The following is a 20,401-nucleotide window of genomic DNA, read 5'->3' on the forward strand; positions in this document are numbered from 1 at the left end:
CCACGGCCTGTAGCCCGTGAGCGTCAAGATCCTCTTAAAATGCAATTTTTCTTCCTGAATATAGATCTTGCTTCTCTGCGCGCACTGTATACACAAATCCCCCAGAAAACAAAAGGGGATGCAAGATCTGAAAGACACTGACATACATATGGCTTTTATAATCCCCCTCTCTGACCGTAATTGCATCTTAAACTAGGAAATCTCCCGGTGCCTCCCCTGGTAGGGCTGTGCTGCTGGTCGCACACTGCCAGAACCAGGCTGCAGAGGAGCCAAGGCGCAGAGGCTGGGCTGCAGCAGCAAAGCCAGTGGGCAGCCCTCACCGCAGAGCCCAGATCCATGGCACCGGGCAGCGGAGACCCAGACGGGACCAACGGGATCGTGCCACCTGCCCAAGCAAGCCTCAGCCTTCTCAGGGCATGTTTACAGCATATTCTGTCAAATCAGCGACCATCTGTGCTTAAAGCCACTTCAAAGTCTTTTCTATTTCCTTCAATAATAGGAGGGAAAAGGATTTAACAGTTGTTACAAAGGCGTAAACACAGGAAGAAATGAATGCTGCAGAGTACCACATAACCTAATCGGCAGCTGCCTTCCACCAAAATACATGTCCACTGGTAATTACGGAGTGATTTCTTTCTGTGCAGACAAAGATTGCTAGGAAATGAGGCTATAAATTTAATGAAAACCAATCTGATCTTTATTTTTTACACTTACTCTAAGGACACCACTTCATACGCAGCACATTCAAAACTAAATCTATTTACACTTATGAAAGTTTATGACACTTGTGACCTGGGTTTCCTAGTATATGCTAAAAACTTTCCAAAGAGAAGTTACTCTTTAAAATGTCTGAATGACAAAAATAAGTTTTTTGAAGTCTTTGTGACGTGCCAATGCCACCCAACAGATGACTTTAAAGTGTTAGATCATGCTCGAGCCCTGTAAAACTGTGAAATGCTTAGCACCATCAATTTTCTGATCAAGTTCTGAACCGAAATAGGAAAAGATATTCATTTTGGGAAGGTCCAACAAAACCCACCTAGTACAACATCAAAAACTGCCACTTGTTGACACACAAAGCAAAACTTCCCAATTCAGTGACCTAGTGTATAACAGCACAACCAGAATCTGATTTGAGTGCTACAAGCTCATATCAGGAAAAAAAAAAGAAAAAAAGGAATTTCTGCCAAGACAGAAATTACTCAGCAGCGTAGGAAGGAAACACAACACTTTTCTGGACTGTTATGTACTTAACTGAGCTACAAACATGTATCTGCATATGGAAGGGGGGGGAGTGGGGTGGTTTAAACTAAAAGAGAGGAGATTTAGATTAGGCACTAAGAGGAAATTGTTTATTCAGAAGGTGGTGAGGCCCTGGCACAGCTGCCCAGAGAGCTGTGGGTGCTCCATCTCTGCAGGTGCTCAAGGCCGGGCTGGATGGGGCCCTGGGCAGCCTGAGCTGGTGGGATCAGTCCAGCCCACAGCAGGGGTTGGGGCTGGGTGGGCTTTGAGGTCCTTTCCAACCCAATCCATCCTGTGACTCAATTACCACCACCTCTCTCACTTCCCAGATACAGTAGAGCAATGTAAACATGTACCTCCTATTATCACTCCAGAAGAAAAATGAAGACTGCTCTAAAAGTAATACTTCTTGTTTTATTGTGTTGGCCTATGACGTCAGAGCTGGATGCTGGTGATACGATAGTAGAGGTAGAACCTTCCAACCAATGCTCATTTTGTTTCCACGGGACACATGGCAGCAGAGGGGCAGTCTGACAAAACAGCACCTGACATGGAAATGAGTACAGAAGCAAAAGGGCATGTTTTGAACTATTCCAAGCAGAAAAAAAATGGCACCCACTGACATTCACCAACGCTTGCTGAATGTTTCTGGAGACCAAACAGTGGAGGTGAGAAAAGTGAGGTGGAGTGTGGTGCGTTTCAGCAGTGGTGACAGCAACAGTGGGTCACCTCCCACAGTGCAGATTTCTAAAAGCATGCTATGCAGGCTCTTGTTCATCATTGGTGAAAAATGCATAGCTAATGGTGGGACCTACGTTGCAAAACGATGTTTTGTAGCTGAGAGTTTGCTTTATCAAGTGTTTCTGTGCTCTTCGCATCTGTAGTTTCCATAGAAATAAATAAGAAGCACTACTTTCAGAGCTACCCACGTAATCACATAACGCTTCATAAAAATTAAATAAAAAAGAAGTTCAATTAATTTTTGCATCTTTCAGTAAAGAATGAAGGGCATTTAAATTAGCTAAGGACACTAAAGAATTACATCCTGAAAAGTTTCTATCATAAACAACTATGAAGCCCCTACAAAGCCTAAACGCAACTTTGCATTCACGTGCATTTCCAAGTTCACTTACAAACTCCTGGTTTAGACTTGAAGTTTGACAAGAGCAAAAGGTTTTTTTTGCAAATGCTTTTGTAGGTGGTTGAAGTGAGATGCTTATGAACCTGATGTGCAATAATAGGACGCAATCAGTTATCCTCAACAGCTTTCAAAGTATTACACAAATAAGAAAGCAGGCATCTCTCCCTGAGACTCATAGAAAAATGTGAAAAATTCCTAACAAATGTAACTACAGATGTTAGGTCTTCCTTGGATGGAATTCAGAATTCATAAGCAGAAGTCCTGAATTTAAGGTAGAAACTGGTACAGATCTCAGCAGCGTGCACCACCTAAAATAACGCCTCTAAAGTATTTGACATTCCAGAATACCATCTCACAGAGATTCTCCTAAATGGTGCCACTATTGCTTGGACTTTTAGATTAATGACTAATGCTGCAACAACAGATTTCCTCAAATCTTCAATTTCAAACAATCATTTTAACTCACAACTATTTGCAGGAATATTTAAAATTTGACACAGATTACATACACGCCAAATATTCTTTTTATCTCATAGACAGGAATTATCAGATCTTTCCCCTTTTCCTTTGAGCACAGTACAAAGAATCATTTCCTTCTTGTTCAAAATCTAAGTCAAAAGACATCAAAATTTTCTCAACCACCGGATTTACTGTCACTTTATGACTTCAGTGAGACAAAAAAAAGAAGTGATCTAGAAAAGGAGACTAAGTAATAAGGCACGAGCTCCACAGTCATTATGTGCCCTCAAAACACTTACAGCAAAGGGGCAATTACACAGACACTGCACATGGCTGTAGGAGAAGGCAACAGCATTTGTCAAATTAATGTTTCAGTTGATGCAACGTCACCACCATTACACTGACATTCACTGCACTGCTGGCAACACCAAAGTCTGGTTTAAATGGAGCAATCTGTGCTGCTTTGATAGCGTGTTTATTGATGGTCCAGACCATTTGAACAAATGCCCTTCTGCTGAGCTGCTGCTGCAGATGAACCTGTAATCTGGATCTTTAAGAGAACGATGAGCCTGGAGCTGGCAGGCTGGTGCCTGAGCAGGGCGGATGTACAGCAGCCACCAATCTTCCCTGTGACCACAGGCTGGTTTTTCACCTCCAGCATAGCTCTGGCATCAGAAAAGCAAGCTTCCAGCATGTGTGCCAGCCAGCTCAAAGTAAAGCAAGTTATAACCTTCCTCTAAAACACTTGCCATCAAATTCTCTTTTATGACACATGACATTTTTTAAAGGTAAAACAGACAATGTCTGCTCATCCCAAAAGTGGCAGCGTCCCATCTTCAGCACACCCAAATCTTCCAAAATCTACTTCAGCAAAGAATAACCACAGTAAGAGCACAGAGAAACTCATTTGGGCTCTGTGTTTAACCAAGCTTTAAATCTAATTTTTTTCTTCAAAAACAAATGTAACACATCCTTTGTGTCCCTGCAACATATACTGCAGTTCTACTTGTTAAATCTTATTTGCATGAAAAGAATTTTGATTTTGAGTGCTTGCAAAGTCACTTTACCACGTAATGTTTTACTGATTTACTTGTTGACTATTGGTTACATAAGCCTCAAGTTTTATGCCATTAACAAGGCTTTAAAAGCATACATTATTTAATGCTAAGAACTAGACATTAAAACAGAAGATTTTAATGATTTCAACTAGCAGAACAATCACAGAGGATCGTTCTTGACTGTTTCAGAGCTTTAGGAGTGGAAACTGCATTCTGGCAAAATACAGGGAGTTTTTTTCCAACGTTCATAAAGTTTTCTCCCCTCTTTGGTGTAAGAAAAAGAGTTTAAAATAACATTAAGCAAATCAGAGAACAAGAGAATGCATCTTTTGCTTTGAAATTGTGAAACAAAAGTACACAAGCCAAAAAGCAAATGCTTCTTCCAAGGTCAAGAATTGATGGCGTACACAATTAGCAAGGCTCCTTTGCCAGATCTAAATGATGCCTTGCCATCCACACCTGCGAGGGCAAAGGTTTGCTGCTAAGACACAAATCTCCTTGCTAGCTTGGGGCAAAAACAAAGCAAATGTAAATTGTATCACTTTGTTCCTAACAAATTCATAGCAGGAATTTCAGGGTTCTTCAGTGATGCGAGGTGCCCCCACATTTCATACTTTACTGCATGCTAAAGCAGGAATACGTTACAGCTGCTGGATAATGGAACACCTCTGTCATGTGTGTCCTACTGCCAACATGGTTGAGAGGAAGAACAAAAATCAAGGATTTTTTTTAGGTCAGTTAACCACTCAAGTTGTAGCCCATAAGTTCTTCACCAGCCTCCCTGAGTCCTATAACTGCTACTTGCAACAAGCTGACAGGTCTGAATTACAAGCCATGCTTGTTCTGGCACAGAACTCAACACACCTGAGACCACCAGGGCAGGATTGCCAGTATTAAATGCTAATGGATTAAAAAACTAACAGAAGTCACTCCATTTTTTTCCTAATCTCACCTACACACTAACTGCTTTTCTGTTCTTTTGTTTGCTTGTTCGTTCATTGCTTTGTCACTTGCGAGATTTTGGCAGTAGTGGAAGGATATTTCTGCTTTAAGAATATATGAGATGCTTTCTAGCACTTTTCCTTGAACTTACATACAAGCTTTAAGAGAGTTTGTGAAATTCCCATCACTGTGTTCTCAAGGTGCAAACAGCTGACTAGCAATAAACCTCCATCTTCCCCTAGGTTTCCAGATTCCTCCCATGCTGGAAGTTGTCATTTTCTCTACCATATCTGAAAATGACTGCTTTCTGTCTGTCCTCTTGACTGTTTATTTGGACATCTCCTGTGGTCCATATCTAAGTATTGCTGTTATTTTAAGGAACTTCAGCTTTGACAGTGCTGGATGCTATGAGAGAGGATTTTCATTCACTTCAGTTATCTGTTGGAAGGAAATAACTTTTGCTTTTGTCTTCAGACACAGTTTTATCCAGGGAGATTCTCCCTAGAGCCTACTCCAGGGGTTCCCAATTAAAACCAACACTAACCATAGTTTAGCAGCATAAGATCATTTTCTTTTTGGAGAACTCTCTCTTCACGTTGCTGCAATTTCTCCCTTGTGTAATACACAGCATGCTCTATCATACCCTGAGAGCCTTGTGTTATAGCAACTGCACAGAAATATTTATCCAGATCTTCTGCTTATATCAGTAACAATTACATACAACCTCAAACATTTCTCATAATTGTTTTTCAAAAATAAAAGTGACCCATTTTTAAAGAGTGTAAAAACAGCACTGCATCTTTCAGAGACCTTCAAATGAAATTCTAAGTACCCTTCTCTCACCCCTTTATATTAAGTGAATATTAAATAAATCAGGGAACCAACTACCATCCACTGACAGAGGCCCTATTTTGCAAATTTAACACTGTATTTTTCCCTTGCAATTTTAATCTTGGTCATGCGGATATGCAATAAAGTAAGGCGCATCTATCAAATTGGGTCTCCATTGTTTTGTATTGGAAGATTACAAGATTCTTATCTGAAAACATCAGCATGCTTAGTATTAGGATCACCTTTTGTGTCCTGGGAACATTTGCAGACTTAAAAAAAAAACCAGTTAGTTGCACTGCATGCCTTCATACAGAAATTACAGCATTCGAGAGAAGAATGAACTGCTGGTGAGGAGTGTAATGGAGTCAAGTGAAAAGACGAGGTAAAACATGGTACAATTTTAGCCTGTGCATGCACACACATGCATATACAAATGAAGCAAAACAATACAGGAGCACTGTCTGTGCAGTTTTTATGCCAGGCATATCAATAATACACGTAACGCTGCCAGATGTTCCGGGTGCATGTCAAAACTTTACTGCCTTTGAATTGCCAGATAATTAAGGCTAACTGCTAAAGAATAAACTCCCAAAACTCATTATAAGCATGCAACATAATACTAACACACTAACTAGATCTTACATACAAGATTATTTTTTTTTTTTCCTGTTATAGCCAATATCCTTCCATCACAGATCTGTAGACTCCAGGAAATTGAGAAAAAAAAGTTCTCAAGGTAGTTCTAAGAGGATTTAGTTCCTCAGTGACCAGAGTATGGCTACAGGAGCACATTATTAGAATGGTAAGGAAAAGGAAAGAATTTACACGCAAGCCTCGCAGCAAATTCAAAGCAACTGCTTCATTTTATGTAGCAGTTAGCTCCCCAAAACTGGGTGTCACGTAAGGCGAAGTACAAGCAAAGAAAACTGTGCTTCAACACAAGCTAAGACGGGGCTCTCATATAAACATCTGCTGAACAAAGTAGTGGCTCAGGATATTTAAGATTTACTTAAAACGTTCATTTCAAACAGTCTGAACTCAGAAGCACCTTTAAAAGCTCTCTGAAACAGACTGATGCCAAGCGCTAGTAATTTTATCTGTAAGTCACCATGTCAGCACAGCTCACATAACAATGGCTCAGATACTTGTGAAAATGAGCTGGCCATGCTCTAGAGGGCTAATACCATCACTTCTGATGTCCATCTCTGCAGAGATGCAAATATCATAATCTTAACACAAATACAATCTATATCTAGCTCCCATTTCCCTATACACATTTGACATGCAACCATCACTCCTAAAACAACTCTATGCTAACTAAGACAACATATGTAAGAAATATCTTAAAACACGTAGGGATTCGTTTTGTATTTAAATTGTCCTCAACTCTAATCAAGTTTAAGTAGCAGAAATTCCATATTTGTAATTAATTACGCTATGCAATGATCAACTTTGGAAACCTAATTTTCTGCTACACGAACAACATTCCATTTTAACGATCAAAATCACGTTTAGTTGGGTTTTAGTCCTTTACTCCACATCTCAGAAAAACAGTATCATAAATGACATTAAAAAAGAACACCACAATTCAGTAACAACAGAAAAATCTCATGCTATACCAGAAAATCTTTGCTGCTATTAACCAAAGTATCGTGTGTGTGTTCATAAACTATTGTCAACCTCCACAATCTGTCAACAAGACCCAATGTCAGTAATGTATCTAAGCAATGGAATTGGCAGTAAGATTATTGACAGCCCAGTTGCATAAAATGCTACATAATTTGAAGTACGTTGCTCTTTGAATTTCCAAATCCAATCACAATTACAAACCCAGTTACATCAGTGTAAGCCCTTCTAAAGGGAATGAAAGAACAGTAAATCCCAATGGATACATGAGTCCTTCAGCAGGGATGATGTAATACACTAAAATAGACATGCTTTGACAGAAGCTGCTAGTTGAGTAAATAGCGCACTGCATGTCATTAATTTTGCATTAGTTTGCCAGCAGATATTTCTAAAAGGAGGAAGATCTAACAATTTTGGTTTGCTGCAGGTCCTGCACAAAATGAAAACAACAGCGTTGCTCATATATTAACAGATTCCTTGCAGAATAAATGAAGGAAGGAAACTGCACAGTTGTGAGGTTGCATTTTGCCACATAGGGACAGGAAATATTGTCATTACAGCATCATCTGTGGATATAGAATACAATGTGCTAACGAGAATACTTTACAGTAAGGCATATCACAATAACAGTAGTAGTAAGATAGTGGAGCAGCATATAATGCTATTGCAGAACAGCATCAGAAAACAAGAGAGGCTACTTTGCTAACAGAATCACAGAATCCTGAGAGTTGGGACCTTTAAAGGTCACCTAGCCTAACTCCCCCCCCAATGAACTAGATCAGGTTGCCCAGGGCCTTATCTCCAGCCTCACCTTGAAAGTCTCCAGGGATGGGGCACCCACCACATCTCTGGGCAACCCTTTCCAGCACACCTCCCCACCCTCACTATAAAAGACTTTTTCCTTATGTCCAACTAAAATCTACCCTCATTAAGCATGAAACCGTTTCCCCTTGTTCTATCACCACAGACCCTGCTAAACAGCCTGTCCCCTTCTTTCCTGTAGTTTCCCTTTGGATACCAAAAGGCTGCTGTCAGGTTACCTCGCAGCCTTCTCTTCTCCAGGCTGAGCAGCCCCAGCTCCCTCAACCTGTCCTCACAGGAGAGGTGTTCCATCCCTTGGCTGATTTTTTGGGGCCCTCCCCTGGACACACTCCAACAGGTCCATGTCCCTCCTGTACTGAGGACTCCACACCTGGATGCAGCACTCCAGGTGAGGCCTCACCGGTGCAGGGCAGAGGGGCAGAATCACCTCCCTCACTCTGTTGGACATGCTTCTTTTGATGCAGCCAGCATGCCATTGGCTTTCTGAGCTGCAAGGGCACAGTACCGGCTCACGTCCAGCTTCCCATCCACCAGTAGCCCCAGGTCTTTTTTGGCAGGTCTGCACTCAATCCTTTAACCCCCCTAGCTTGTATTGGTAGCGGATGTTGCCTCAACGCACGTGCAAGTCCTTGGATTTGTTGAACCTCATGAGGTTCATCTGGGCCCACTGCTCAAGCCTGCCTGGGTCCCTCCGGATGGCTTCCCATCCTTCTGGTGAGTTGACTGCATCCTAAAGCTTGGAGTCATCAGCAAACTCGCTGAGTGCACACAATCCCACTGTCAATGCAACTGAAGATATCAAAAGGTCCTGGCACAGATCCTCGTGGACACCATTTGCCAATCATCTCCATCCAGACATGGAGCCATTGACCACTACTCTCTGGATTCGATCCTGCAGCCAGTTCCTCGTCCACTGAACAGTCCACCCATCAAATCCATTTCTTTCCAACTTGGAGAGAAGGATGTTGTGGGGCACCGTGTCAAAGGCCATATTGAAGTCAAGACAGATGACATCGGTGGCTCTTCCCTTGCTCACTGAAGCAGGGACACCGTCATAAAAGGCCACTAGGTTGATCAAGCAGGATTCGACCTCAGTGAAGCCACACTGGGTCTCCCTTATCAGCTCCCTGCTTTTCATATGCCTTAGCATAGATTCCAAGAGAATCTGCTCCATGATCTTTCTCAGCACAGTGGTGAGACTAACAGGTTGGTAGCTCCCAGGGTCATCCAGTCATTTGAAGTAAATTTTAATTGCAAGAGGAGTTAGGGACAGGAAAGCAAGGCTCCTACAATTTTTTCACTTGCTCCTGACTTTCAAAATGAGCAAGTTCTAATACTTAAACAAGTCAAAAAAGCCACCTTATTTTCACATACTTTTTTCAGGAGAGCCATGACTACCAATAAGACTCTCCCAGAACAGAAACGGTTTCATTCCCAGCCCTCCTCATTCAAATTTTCAGTCCCTCCATTCAAAAAGCTCCCAAAGGACAACATTCGTCTGCCTGTAATGCTATCAGTGGGATGAATGGCCCCAAAGCACACAGCGTGCGAGGATGAAATTATTATTTTGGTATTATTACAAAATTAATTGTAACCTGAGGGAAAAGCAGAGGTTATCAGTGGGCTCACACCCACTGCTCTTTTCCTTCCAACATTCAGGGCGTAAGTAGATTGCCTCTGGTGAACCTCAAGCCAAGTAGGATAAGAAAGCCTCCCGAAGGCAGCAGGAATCGTGCTGGGCTTCAGCAGGCAGCTTTAACAAGTCTGCCTGAAGATGCACCAGCAGCAATTTTCATCAAGATATTAAATAACCCAAACCCTCTCAGATTATCATGGAGAGGAAAAAAAAAACACATGCTACAGGTTTGGTTCAGGGCTGGTGCTTCAGCATTTTATCTATGGATCTACCAATACTACTTCCACTGCTCTATTTTGAAGTGTCAAAAAGAGAAGTCAGTCTACAACAGGAAAGCTGAACAGTTTCTTAGAAGGTAGAGCCCACGTTTTCAGTCACACACAACAAAGGCTAATAACCAAGTTAAATCATCTTCAGGACAGATGCAAGCTAAAGACAATTTATGTTTAAAATTAAAATTTGATTTCTAATACTAAGACATGAGGTATTAATCCTAGTTAAAGACAGTTTCAGACACCACGAGAACAAGTAAAAATTATTTTCTATCAAAAAAACCTGTACAGCATTTCCCAAAATTAAGTAAAAGTAGCTGAGCCTCACCTTAACAGAACAAATTCTTTTTACTGAGCTAAAACTGGTGGAGAAAAGGATGCCATTTTATTTCCACAAGCTAACAAGTTGTTGTTGCTTTTACCTTAGGAACCATGTTCCAAAATTAACACACCTTTGTACAATATTCCAACATTAGATATTATTTCAAACGGTCCTTAAAGACTTAGTGCAAGTTATCAAAACATTGTGAAGTACCCAAAATTCATCCCATCATTTGAGGACCAAACTATCACTCTTTGCCGTAACATTTCATTATCATATGTCACCCAGGATTCACAAACCCACTAAAAAACTGGTGAGACCTGTTCTCCAGGTAAAGAGCTAGCTTCCTGGAAGGAAAGGTACCATACTTACTGAAGAAAGAATTCCAGCACACAAGTCAGTTGAGACACTGAACAGTTTGATGAGACTCATTCTTAGCAAATACTGGATTTGCTCACTTCGACACTGGCAAAGTCAACTCATGTGCCAAAGGCAGCACTCAGGTCTTCAAATTACTGTATCTGCATTTGAGATCTGATGACAGCCAAAACTTCTTTATTTTTGGTGTCATTCTGTGATACTTGACTCACGTGAGCAAACTTTCCTCCCTACCTAGCAAGCCCAGTCCTTCAGCCTTTCAAATAATACATCTCACAAAAAAAAATACATCTCACAAAACCTACAAAAAAAACCCAAAAAACAAAACCAAGCTCACAAAATCCAACTGCTTTTCACAAAATCAGTGCACACCATCAGGAAAGATGTGCAAAAGGCACTCTTCCAAGTGCTCGTCCTTGCTCCTCATCTTGTCATATTCCATGTCACTCTTCTAGTGACAAAGGTGGAAAACAAGTACAAGAGTCCTTATTTTTGGAATCAAGAATCAAAGATTCAGGCCCACGTGACAGAAAAGGTGCATTAGTAAAATCTCTACCAATAACTACACGTTTTATTTTTTCCCCTTTGATTCATCAATCTGTTTTCTCTAAATCACAAGACATGAAAGCAATGAAGAAAGGTCAATCAGGCTGGGCAAGAGACATCAAACTCCACATTCACATTAGTATTTTGAACATAATAGCAAGACTGTTCAAGTGTCAGAGCAAAGGCCAGGATTTTCAGTTCGAGCACTGCATCAGCATTATCACATCACACTGCAAACCCACAAGTACATCGTTAGTGGACCATACACAGTAAATTACAATACCTGAGGTTTAGTGCATTCCTGTGAGCCAAAATGAAATGAATGCCATATAGGAGGAAAGGAAAAGATGAACGTTATCAGACATGCCATAGTACATTCCACAACTATGAAGATAATGTTAAAATTATGTTAATGAGGATCCACTCTCTACTACATTTTGGCTTAATGTGCAGAAAGTCATGCCACAGCTAAGAGCACTGCATTTAAGTTTGTGAAAAGCACAGCCATGCATTTAAGATAGCTTCGTATTTCCCTCTACATTTCCATAAAACTTTCCTCAGAAAACAGTTTGGACTTCCTGAAGTATTGGAAATACAGCCTTAGTGATTTATCAACCAAAATTCGTACTACGTGATAAATAAGAGTTTGAATGAAGAGAAAAAAATAAGCAATTATACAGTTAGTACATTCAGTAACGATTTTGAGGATGCTACCAAAGCAGCTCTATTATTTTAAACATCATGCATCTAACACCTGAACAAGATTCTATCCACAACAAAGAGCAAATTTCAAAACAAATGCATTGCATTCAGTCATTTTCAATGCCTTTAACATTATCTATGCAGTATTTGTACGTCTACTTCTATTTATTTTAAATGCTGCTCACTGTTCATTCCTAAGTGGAGCCAAAGATGAGACCCTGACAAACGCTGACTAATAAGCCCTTAAGGTCTGTGCTGCAATATGCTCTCAATTCCTGTGTTGTTGTTTTTTGATCCATAATTTCTTTAGTTGAATTGTCAAGAAATTAACACTAAAAAATATGAGCTATCAGGGGATAGAAAATAGGGAGAAGAGACAGAGCAGTCTTTAAGATGTGTGCTTGAAGCAATAGAAAAGTTATTGGCAAGAGACGGGAGAGCATTATACAAGATCACTAAATGCTGTGAAAATAGGAAGGAATAGAGAACATGGAGAGAGAGCCTTCACTACACTGTAAAACTCATTTGAGTTCTGTTTGACTCACTGTTTGCTTTGAGAAATATAGTCACTCATACACATCATATTACTTTTCAAAGCAACATTTCACTGCAATTATTGCAGATTTTACGGTTTATTTGGTAATCTCTTCCAAATCAAAAAGAAATCCCTCTCGCAATGAGTTTACCAGCACATACACAAAATCATTATGAACACAACAAAAGCGGTGCAAAATAGGCTTTTGCTCTCACTGCCAAAGTTGAACTTAGAAAAACTCACTATGTACACCTAAAGTAGTACAAAACAGGCATAGATCTATGAATGCAAATGGCATTGCATATTATCTAATTATTATCCTATGTATTGAATAAAAATCACCCCAGAATGGTTTGCTGGGCTCACTGTAAACATCAATACCAACAGGAAAAATTCTTCCTGTGCTCCTAAGTCCTATGAAGTACATTTCTGCATTTTCATTTGCCAAGAATAAAATCAGTCAACTGTTTCCTGTTCAAATCGAGTGAACTGGTTCAAATCATATTAAATTCAGAGGCAATTAAAACTGCACTGAAAATTAAACCATTAAAAACTGTTGTATAAACAAAAACAAATTGTTGGCATAATTAATTATTCAACTTATGAGGAAAAGCCTGTATAATTTTAACAAGAGATGTAACCAAACATCTACACACTTAGAGACACACATGGAATATCCTGTGAACGGCCAAAGAAATTGAAGGATAAGGATAAAGGCAAAAAAAGGAAGAAGCCTACAGCTCTGCATTGGACCAAAGATGGCTATTTTAAAAGCTAAAGCTCTAATCCTGCACATTTATCTGCACGTGGTTTACATTGTGCAAAACTCAGCCAAATGAACTCACCAAGACTGAATATGTACAAAGTTACTTGCATCCAGGCCTGTATGGTTTTTGCAGATTTGAAGGCTTGAGCAATCAAGCGTGAGCCAAAGACAAACAGCTTTGCCAGTATTTTGGTTACAGTTGAAATCAATACAAACATTAATCTCAGAGACCTTTCCCCAGTTTAAAAGGCACATAACAAAACCTTCTGTAGAATACAATTTAATTACTACTTTGATCCCAGGAGAAAGTCCATAAGCTTTCAACATATAAGATTATCCAATAAAAAGAAATCAAGTGAAATGACCAAAGGATCTCCCTAATGAAGGGCAGAACACATAGCTCACTGAAACTCATGTATGTGAAGGGCTCGATGCAGATATCAGTGAAGAGTAATTTGACATCTAAGCTCTAGATTCCAAGAAGAAACAACAGAATTAAGCCAAGAATCTGGCCTACTACAATGCAGCCCAGTCTTTTTTCTGGAACAGCAGTTATCATGTATGTGGATGAGAGCTTCACCAAGTTACCAAGAGCACTGCACATTAAACCCCTTGCACTGTAATCTAATATCAAATAGAAATTAGAGCAGGTTTTTCCCCACAATTTCACACAGTAATGACTCCAACACTAAGAAATAATAGCTGACATTCACAGTCAGAAACCATGCTTTCAACCACGAGCCAAAAGGGAAGTTGCACACACTCACCTACTGATAGCAGCAAATTCACCTTACGTTAAGGGGAAACTCCTCCCCTGCAGAAGCACTCAGTTTAAAGATGCCAACACATTCAGACATTTTGATTTTTACATTTAGCACTGTTTCTGTTGTTGTGAAACAAATGCAGGCAGCTTACCGTATGGTAGCCTCTGGGCAGAGGTGGCTTCCCCACAGGATAAGGATCAACAGTATCAATAATTGTTTGTCGCTCCCCTTTTTGGTTGATTTTCCTAAACCTCCTTCGAGATTGCCTGTGAGAAGCTTGACGCTGAAAATATTCTTCATTTTCATCCATATAATCAACCTATAATAGATTCAAGGAAGCATCATTTCCCATAAGAAATAAAAACGCTTTTGCATGTTAGAAATACAACTAATTCTAGTTCAAAATCAGCAGTCAGCTGTGAATTTCCTGCACTTTCAGCACTACAAAGAGTGAAGGCATTAAAAAAAAAAAATAGAAATCAAATGCCCAGAGAGATAATAAAGAAATATAGCTATGAATGGAAGTAACGAGTATCAATACTTCTTTCAAAAATGCTGTCTCCATCTGCTGTCTCTCAGTTCTTTTTCTTGCATTGAAACTGCTAAAGACATTATTAAAAAACTTGTATAGGAGAGTACTTGGTAGTTTTCCTACTGACTTCTCTTTGATGCTGTAGATCTTTCCTAACCAACGTAAGGCAAAAGCTTTGCTTTTCAATAAGCAGCACTGCTTGTTATTATTTACTTCTATATTTCGAAGAGCATAAAATACATTTTCTAACAGATTGGATTAATATAAAAACAAATTCAAAACAATAGCAGGGAGAATAAAGATACCTATTAGGTTTATCCTAATAAGAGGCTAAAGTAAAGCTCCTTGGTTTCAGATCCTTCGTCATCCTAAATTACTAAACAACAGCACAGTGCAAAGAAAAATATTTCAACTAAGAACTCTGGCTTTCCTGAAAGAAAATTGGTTTTTTTAGTAATTTGGCTAAGAGTCAACATCCCTTCTATGTTCACCCTATCAACAGAAACACTACTCTACACCAACAGGGCAACAAGAGAAAGCTTTTCATTACTGGCCATACATGGGGATTCAGTTAATCCATTCTTCAATTGATTTGAACATGCCAGGGATAAAGGTAGAGGTGCAGAGAAGGGATTACCAGGCACCTAGCAAGGGCCCTCTGTATTTTTCAGTAAGAAAAATAAATATTAGACAAACACTCCCAAGGATTTGCAGCAAATCAGTCAGAAGTGTCACGTGCTAGCCAGCTCACATCACTGAACGTAGCTTCCAGTGTACAAGGGGTGAGCACAGTCTACCTGGTTTACCAGCTGGTGACTCTGCCTGTCCAGAACTTTACTTCTATTTTCCTTATGCCTACATTTCAAATGTGCCTACGCTTCCCAAAAACTTATCAGGGTAGAAATGGCCAAGACAGACAGATGCTCACACAACCAACGGAGCTATACCCCAGCAGAGAACGTTGGGACCATGCATCCTTTCCTGAACTTGTGGTCAGATTTCAGTGACACAAACAGGCGAGATAAATCATGGGGCTGGCACAGGGCATCAGCAGTGGGCTGCTGCTGAGGAGCTGCTTCTAAGTAAGGGAGAATTGCAGAGAGCTTCAGGGCCAAGGAAAAAGCAATCAGCATGTCTTACTCATGCCTTCCATTTCCGTACTGAATTAGCTTCATAAGACAGGTTTCTCAAGTAGAAATAGGAGAGGTGACCACTTGTTCAGACGATGCACCCTCATGTGACAGCTGAAAACCTGTGTGCCTATGAAGCCTAAAAAATGATGCTGTTCTACAACAGACACCACCAACAGAACGACTTGCACCAGACAAGTCAACAGACTTGACTTGTAGAAAAGCTGACAGTACTTCATAATTCTCAAACTGATACTTAAAACCTGATAGCTGAAAATACATTTCATTTAATCAAACAATTACTTAAACGAGCCTGAGATTAATACTTTAAAGCACTTATGCTTTAAGTAAAGCAGCTGCTAAATACATATATGTATTCTGCTATTCTGCTAACACAAGCAAAAGTTGTAGGGTTGCAAGGAAACTGCAACAGCATAAAAAGATGCCTCTCACTCAAGTATGGTATGCAAAAAAAGTAAGGTTATGCATGACATCTTGCATTTATAAATGCTAACGTGCAAACAGATCTCAACATGTTTTATTGAAAACTGAAGTGCTTATCAAGGCTGGTCTGTAAAATAAAGCTCTATTCTGAAAAAGAAAAAAAAAAAAAAAAAATGAAGAAATGGAATGAAAATATTCTTACCACAATCATTTCAGAAGGCTCTAAAACAATGCATTCACAGCCACGCCTGAAGCTTCCTGCAGAACGCTTGCCAAAACTGAAGAACAAAAATATGTCCATCAGAACAAAAGTCAGATCCATAATAAAATCCATAAGCATATTTACATTCTACCCAGCTCTTATAAAGCATAGAATAATACATACATCCCTATTCACAACGTAACAGTTTCATGCACATGGCCTCCTACACATAGCTGCTACCCGCTGACACCAGGAGCAGTGCATTTCTGATTCACATAGTTTACTGAGAGTAACTGCCAAATAATTCCATTAGCACTAAAACAAATGTCAGTCAAGCACAGGGTACTTAAGATGCATGGCTGATTCTGAGCTACACTGGAGTTTGATCTAGTATCTTCTTCTGGCATTACAGTATTAAGTTACTTAAACCATCTGCATTTCTGTAAAGAAAGCTAACTAGCATGTAAAGGAAAGAATAAAAAGACTGATCAACTTCAATGAGCTTTTTTGTTTGGGTTTGGTTTTTAACTCAAAAAAAATTTAATGAAGTACTCTGAATGCAAGAGAATTCCCAAATTGAACAGATAAAGGCAAAAGCTTGTTCCGCTTTCCATTACATATTCCCACATTAGCACAACAATTAAGAAGGATAATATTTTTGCTTCCTATAGGATAAAACAAAATAGCAATTCTAGTTTCTATTTCTGAAGTGCTGGCCTGTATTAAATAAGTGTTTTTCTGCAGGCCCAAGTGCAAAGAATCAGGGAAAAGCAGCAGCAGAGGTGCAGCATAGAGACGCAGTGCATAATTCAGTGAAATACAATACAAGCCTTCCTATGCTTAGATAATGCAGTCCAGGTGGAAGGAAGAAACAGCTGAAGATGGTTTCTGAGGTGTGTCCTGCCCACTACCCATCCCCATCTGGTTAGCTCCTATTCAGACCTGACCTTTGCTGTTGCAAACAGGACAACGGGAGCTGTGATAATTCTGGACTCACCCTGCAGCCTTTTCTAGCAAGCCTGCTCTAACATCCATCTCCCACAGGTTAATGTAATCATTTGGCCTTTCTGTTTCTGCAGTATTGGGCTCAAGAAAGCATGGAAAGCCTTGCCTTGACCTTATCTCCATGCAGCCAAGCTATTTGCAAGGCACTGGGCTTCCAAATGTTCCTCAGGCTTTTCAAAAGCCATCTTTGTTTCCTCAAATTCTCTTATATCCAGCATGGAAAAGAATAAGGATACGTCTGTGTATACACACATTTTTCCATGCACAAATAAATGAGAACACACGCAAAAATAAAAGGCACAGGAAAAGGGGTTGAAGAACTTCAGAAGGCCGCTATTAAGGAAGCTTAAGAAAACCAAATCAGACTAAAAAAGATTGTAAGATCTACAATTTAAGCACTTATGGAATATGTAGGCACAGGGACACACGCAGAGTTGGTGAAAAGTACCTTTTCAAAAAGCATTTCCTAATAAGCAAACTTCAGAAGCTCATATACCAATCTGAACAGCACGTCTAGCCAGTTTAGATCTGCTCTGCTGTCCTGCCTGGCGATTAGCAGAAATGAACAATTTAACTTGCTACCCCAAAGGCTAATCTCTTAACAACAGCACGTTATAGCTCCAAAAGAAGGCAGTCACATATTGAAAAGAAATGCCAGCTGTGCTTATTCATCAAAAAAATAATCGTGTTTAATGGTACACGGGACTTCGACAATAGAAAAAATTTTCCAGAATACTAAGCCTCTTGAAAAGAAACATGCAATAAAGAAATCTCTCAACAAAATGCATATTTTCCTAGAGGCAAACACATGCTTCCCTCTACAGTCCTGCGACAAACCACAGGGTGCTTCACTCTGCTGCGCCCTCCTGAATTTTGACAGAATTTCAACTCTTAAAAGTACAGGAAAATGAAGCCGTATCTCGATTCATTAGACCACTGAAGAAGTGACAAACTTATTTTCTTGGCCAGTAATCTGATGCGAGGCACAGTGCTTCCTTAAAATCTCACTGGAGAGGGAGGAAAGAGCAAAGAGGAAGGAGATGGTAGATGTTTTATTCCCGTGACAGCACATTTATCAGAGCACACAATCCTTGAACAAAGACGCCAAGTCACTTCAAGTTATAAACGAACCTAATCTTCATTCAGTATTGCATTTATGACAGCAAGTAAATCAAGGCCAAAAAATGCAATGATATTTTCAAGTGTTGCAGTTCTCTCCTCAGATGTGCCATTGCAACTGAACCTCCTGACCTCCAATCTGCTACTGAAAGCACATTATCAGCAAGGAGCTCAGGTAATCAGTGAGAAGGAGGAGCCCACTGCCTCTACACATGCTCAGCTATGACCAGCTCTGATGGTGGTGCAACATTCAGGGCAGTATTTGCATGCTACCTGTACCAGAGCCACAGGGAGCGAGAGGATGGTCCAACCCCAGTATCTAGTCTAAACCTACCCTCTTTTTTACCCTCCAGTTTAAAACCATTTCTGGTTGGACCGTCCTCTCGCTACCTGCCCTTATAAAAGGGCAGCTTTCCTGTAGCCACTCATCATTTGATGAACTACACACATAGTCATACAAATGTGTGCTGGCACACAACTGACAAACAAATGAAATCTGAAGGCACCGCCAATCCCACTGATTCAATTCAGAAGACCAACATCAAAATCAAGAAGTTTTCTTATTTTTTTTTTTTTTTTTAAATCAAAATTAATTTGTCAGTGTTCGATACAAGAGCAAAAAGTAAAGACTAAAAGAGGACACTTTCTCTGCTCCAAAACCTCTGCTAAACTAACTAGCCACCAGGTAGAGGAAAATACCAAACAAACTTGATTTAATTGAACAAAAATAAGTTGTTTGAAATATTAGTAAGAACCAGAAAGAACCAAATAACCAGCACATAATACAGCCCATTCACCGAGCTAATCAACAAGTGCAAGCCGTACAGCTTCTACAAAACACCAGAGGAATGGTTTGAATTGGAAGGGACCTGTAAGATCATCTAGATCCAACCCCCCTGCTACAGGCAGGGACATCTCCCTGTAGACCAGGTTGCTCACAGCCAACCAGGTTGGACCAGTCAGGTACTGGAAGGCCACTGTAAGCTCCCCCTACAGCCTTCCCCTCTCTGACTGAAGAGGTTTTCATTAGGTTTTCCTCCTAGCACGGAGCTCCACCTGCAGAGTCAAATGTCAGCCCCTGGTGGACTCAACATTACCTTCAGAACAGCAGCCCTGTTTTAGTAACTTTTGCACAATACTTGTTTTTCCCAGATTTTGATGCTAGACCAGACTTAGATAAAATGAGTGTGACTACCCAGATTTGTCACAAAATACGCAGTCTATGAGAGCACTGACTGGGTAATGCAAAATACAGAAAGCCCTTCCTAGATGATTTCCAAGGTCTAGGGATTTGACAAATTTATTCCTTTCCTTACTGTAGTGTGAAATAAGGTTATGGATAATCGATTTCACCAGAGATCTTAAGATTACACCACATTTTTATGTTTAAAACGCAGTAGAGAATTTTGCATCATCTGCACACTGCATTTGGTTCTATCACTCCTTAGTCATTTCATTCTAGCATGCCTTGTTGCATAAAGATAAAATCCTCTTCTCCTACCTAACCCTTATTAATTTCAGCTCCTACAAATAACCCGTTTGCAGCTAAGTCCACAATGCACCTGAGAGAATCCCAGCTTTGCAACAATGTTCCTTCTATCAGTGACGTGCATGAGAATTACACCCAAGCTAAGGCATTTTAAAGCTATCTTTGTGCTGGTGGCTGTCACTAGGGGATGCAGAGGTTAACAGTAATGCAGACAGCCAAGAGGCTGCTGGGTTAGGATGTTGCTGCCCCACCTAAATTCCCCTAAGAACCTTGTTTTACAGCAGTTCTTCCAACACTTCTTTGCTGCTACGATACAAATTCTGACTCGGGGCCTCTTGAGTGTTAAACCTCACAGATTCTCTCCTCAGTACCTGTCCTGGAGGCACTTATGCTTCTGAAGTCCTTTTGTATCACAGTTCCTTCTCCCCCCCCCCCCCC

The 20,401-nt window shown here is 40.2% G+C and overlaps 1 protein-coding gene across 4 annotated transcripts in view; it reads right to left on the bottom strand.

The window, feature by feature from the left end:
• The window catches only part of RAPGEF2 (Rap guanine nucleotide exchange factor 2), a 160,618-nt gene that overhangs the window by 67,030 nt on the left and 73,187 nt on the right, over positions 1 to 20,401 (bottom strand). For 3 of the 4 annotated variants that reach the window (XM_042829791.1, XM_042829790.1, XM_042829792.1), the window contains exons 1-2: positions 16,351 to 16,497; positions 14,194 to 14,361 (exon numbers count right to left, since the gene is read on the bottom strand). In XM_042829791.1, the coding sequence (XP_042685725.1) occupies positions 14,194 to 14,361; positions 16,351 to 16,488 (306 nt within the window). In that variant the 5' untranslated portion in view covers positions 16,489 to 16,497. Of the gene's footprint in view, positions 1 to 14,193; positions 14,362 to 16,350; positions 16,498 to 20,401 lie in introns of those variants that run through there. The other variant, XM_042829793.1, reaches the window with a different exon arrangement.

The sequence above is a fragment of the Centrocercus urophasianus genome, unplaced genomic scaffold (genome assembly GCF_019232065.1).
Source record: "Centrocercus urophasianus isolate 14NV4802_14NV808 unplaced genomic scaffold, USGS_Curo_1.0 seq_32, whole genome shotgun sequence".
NCBI classification, from domain to species: domain Eukaryota; kingdom Metazoa; phylum Chordata; class Aves; order Galliformes; family Phasianidae; genus Centrocercus; species Centrocercus urophasianus.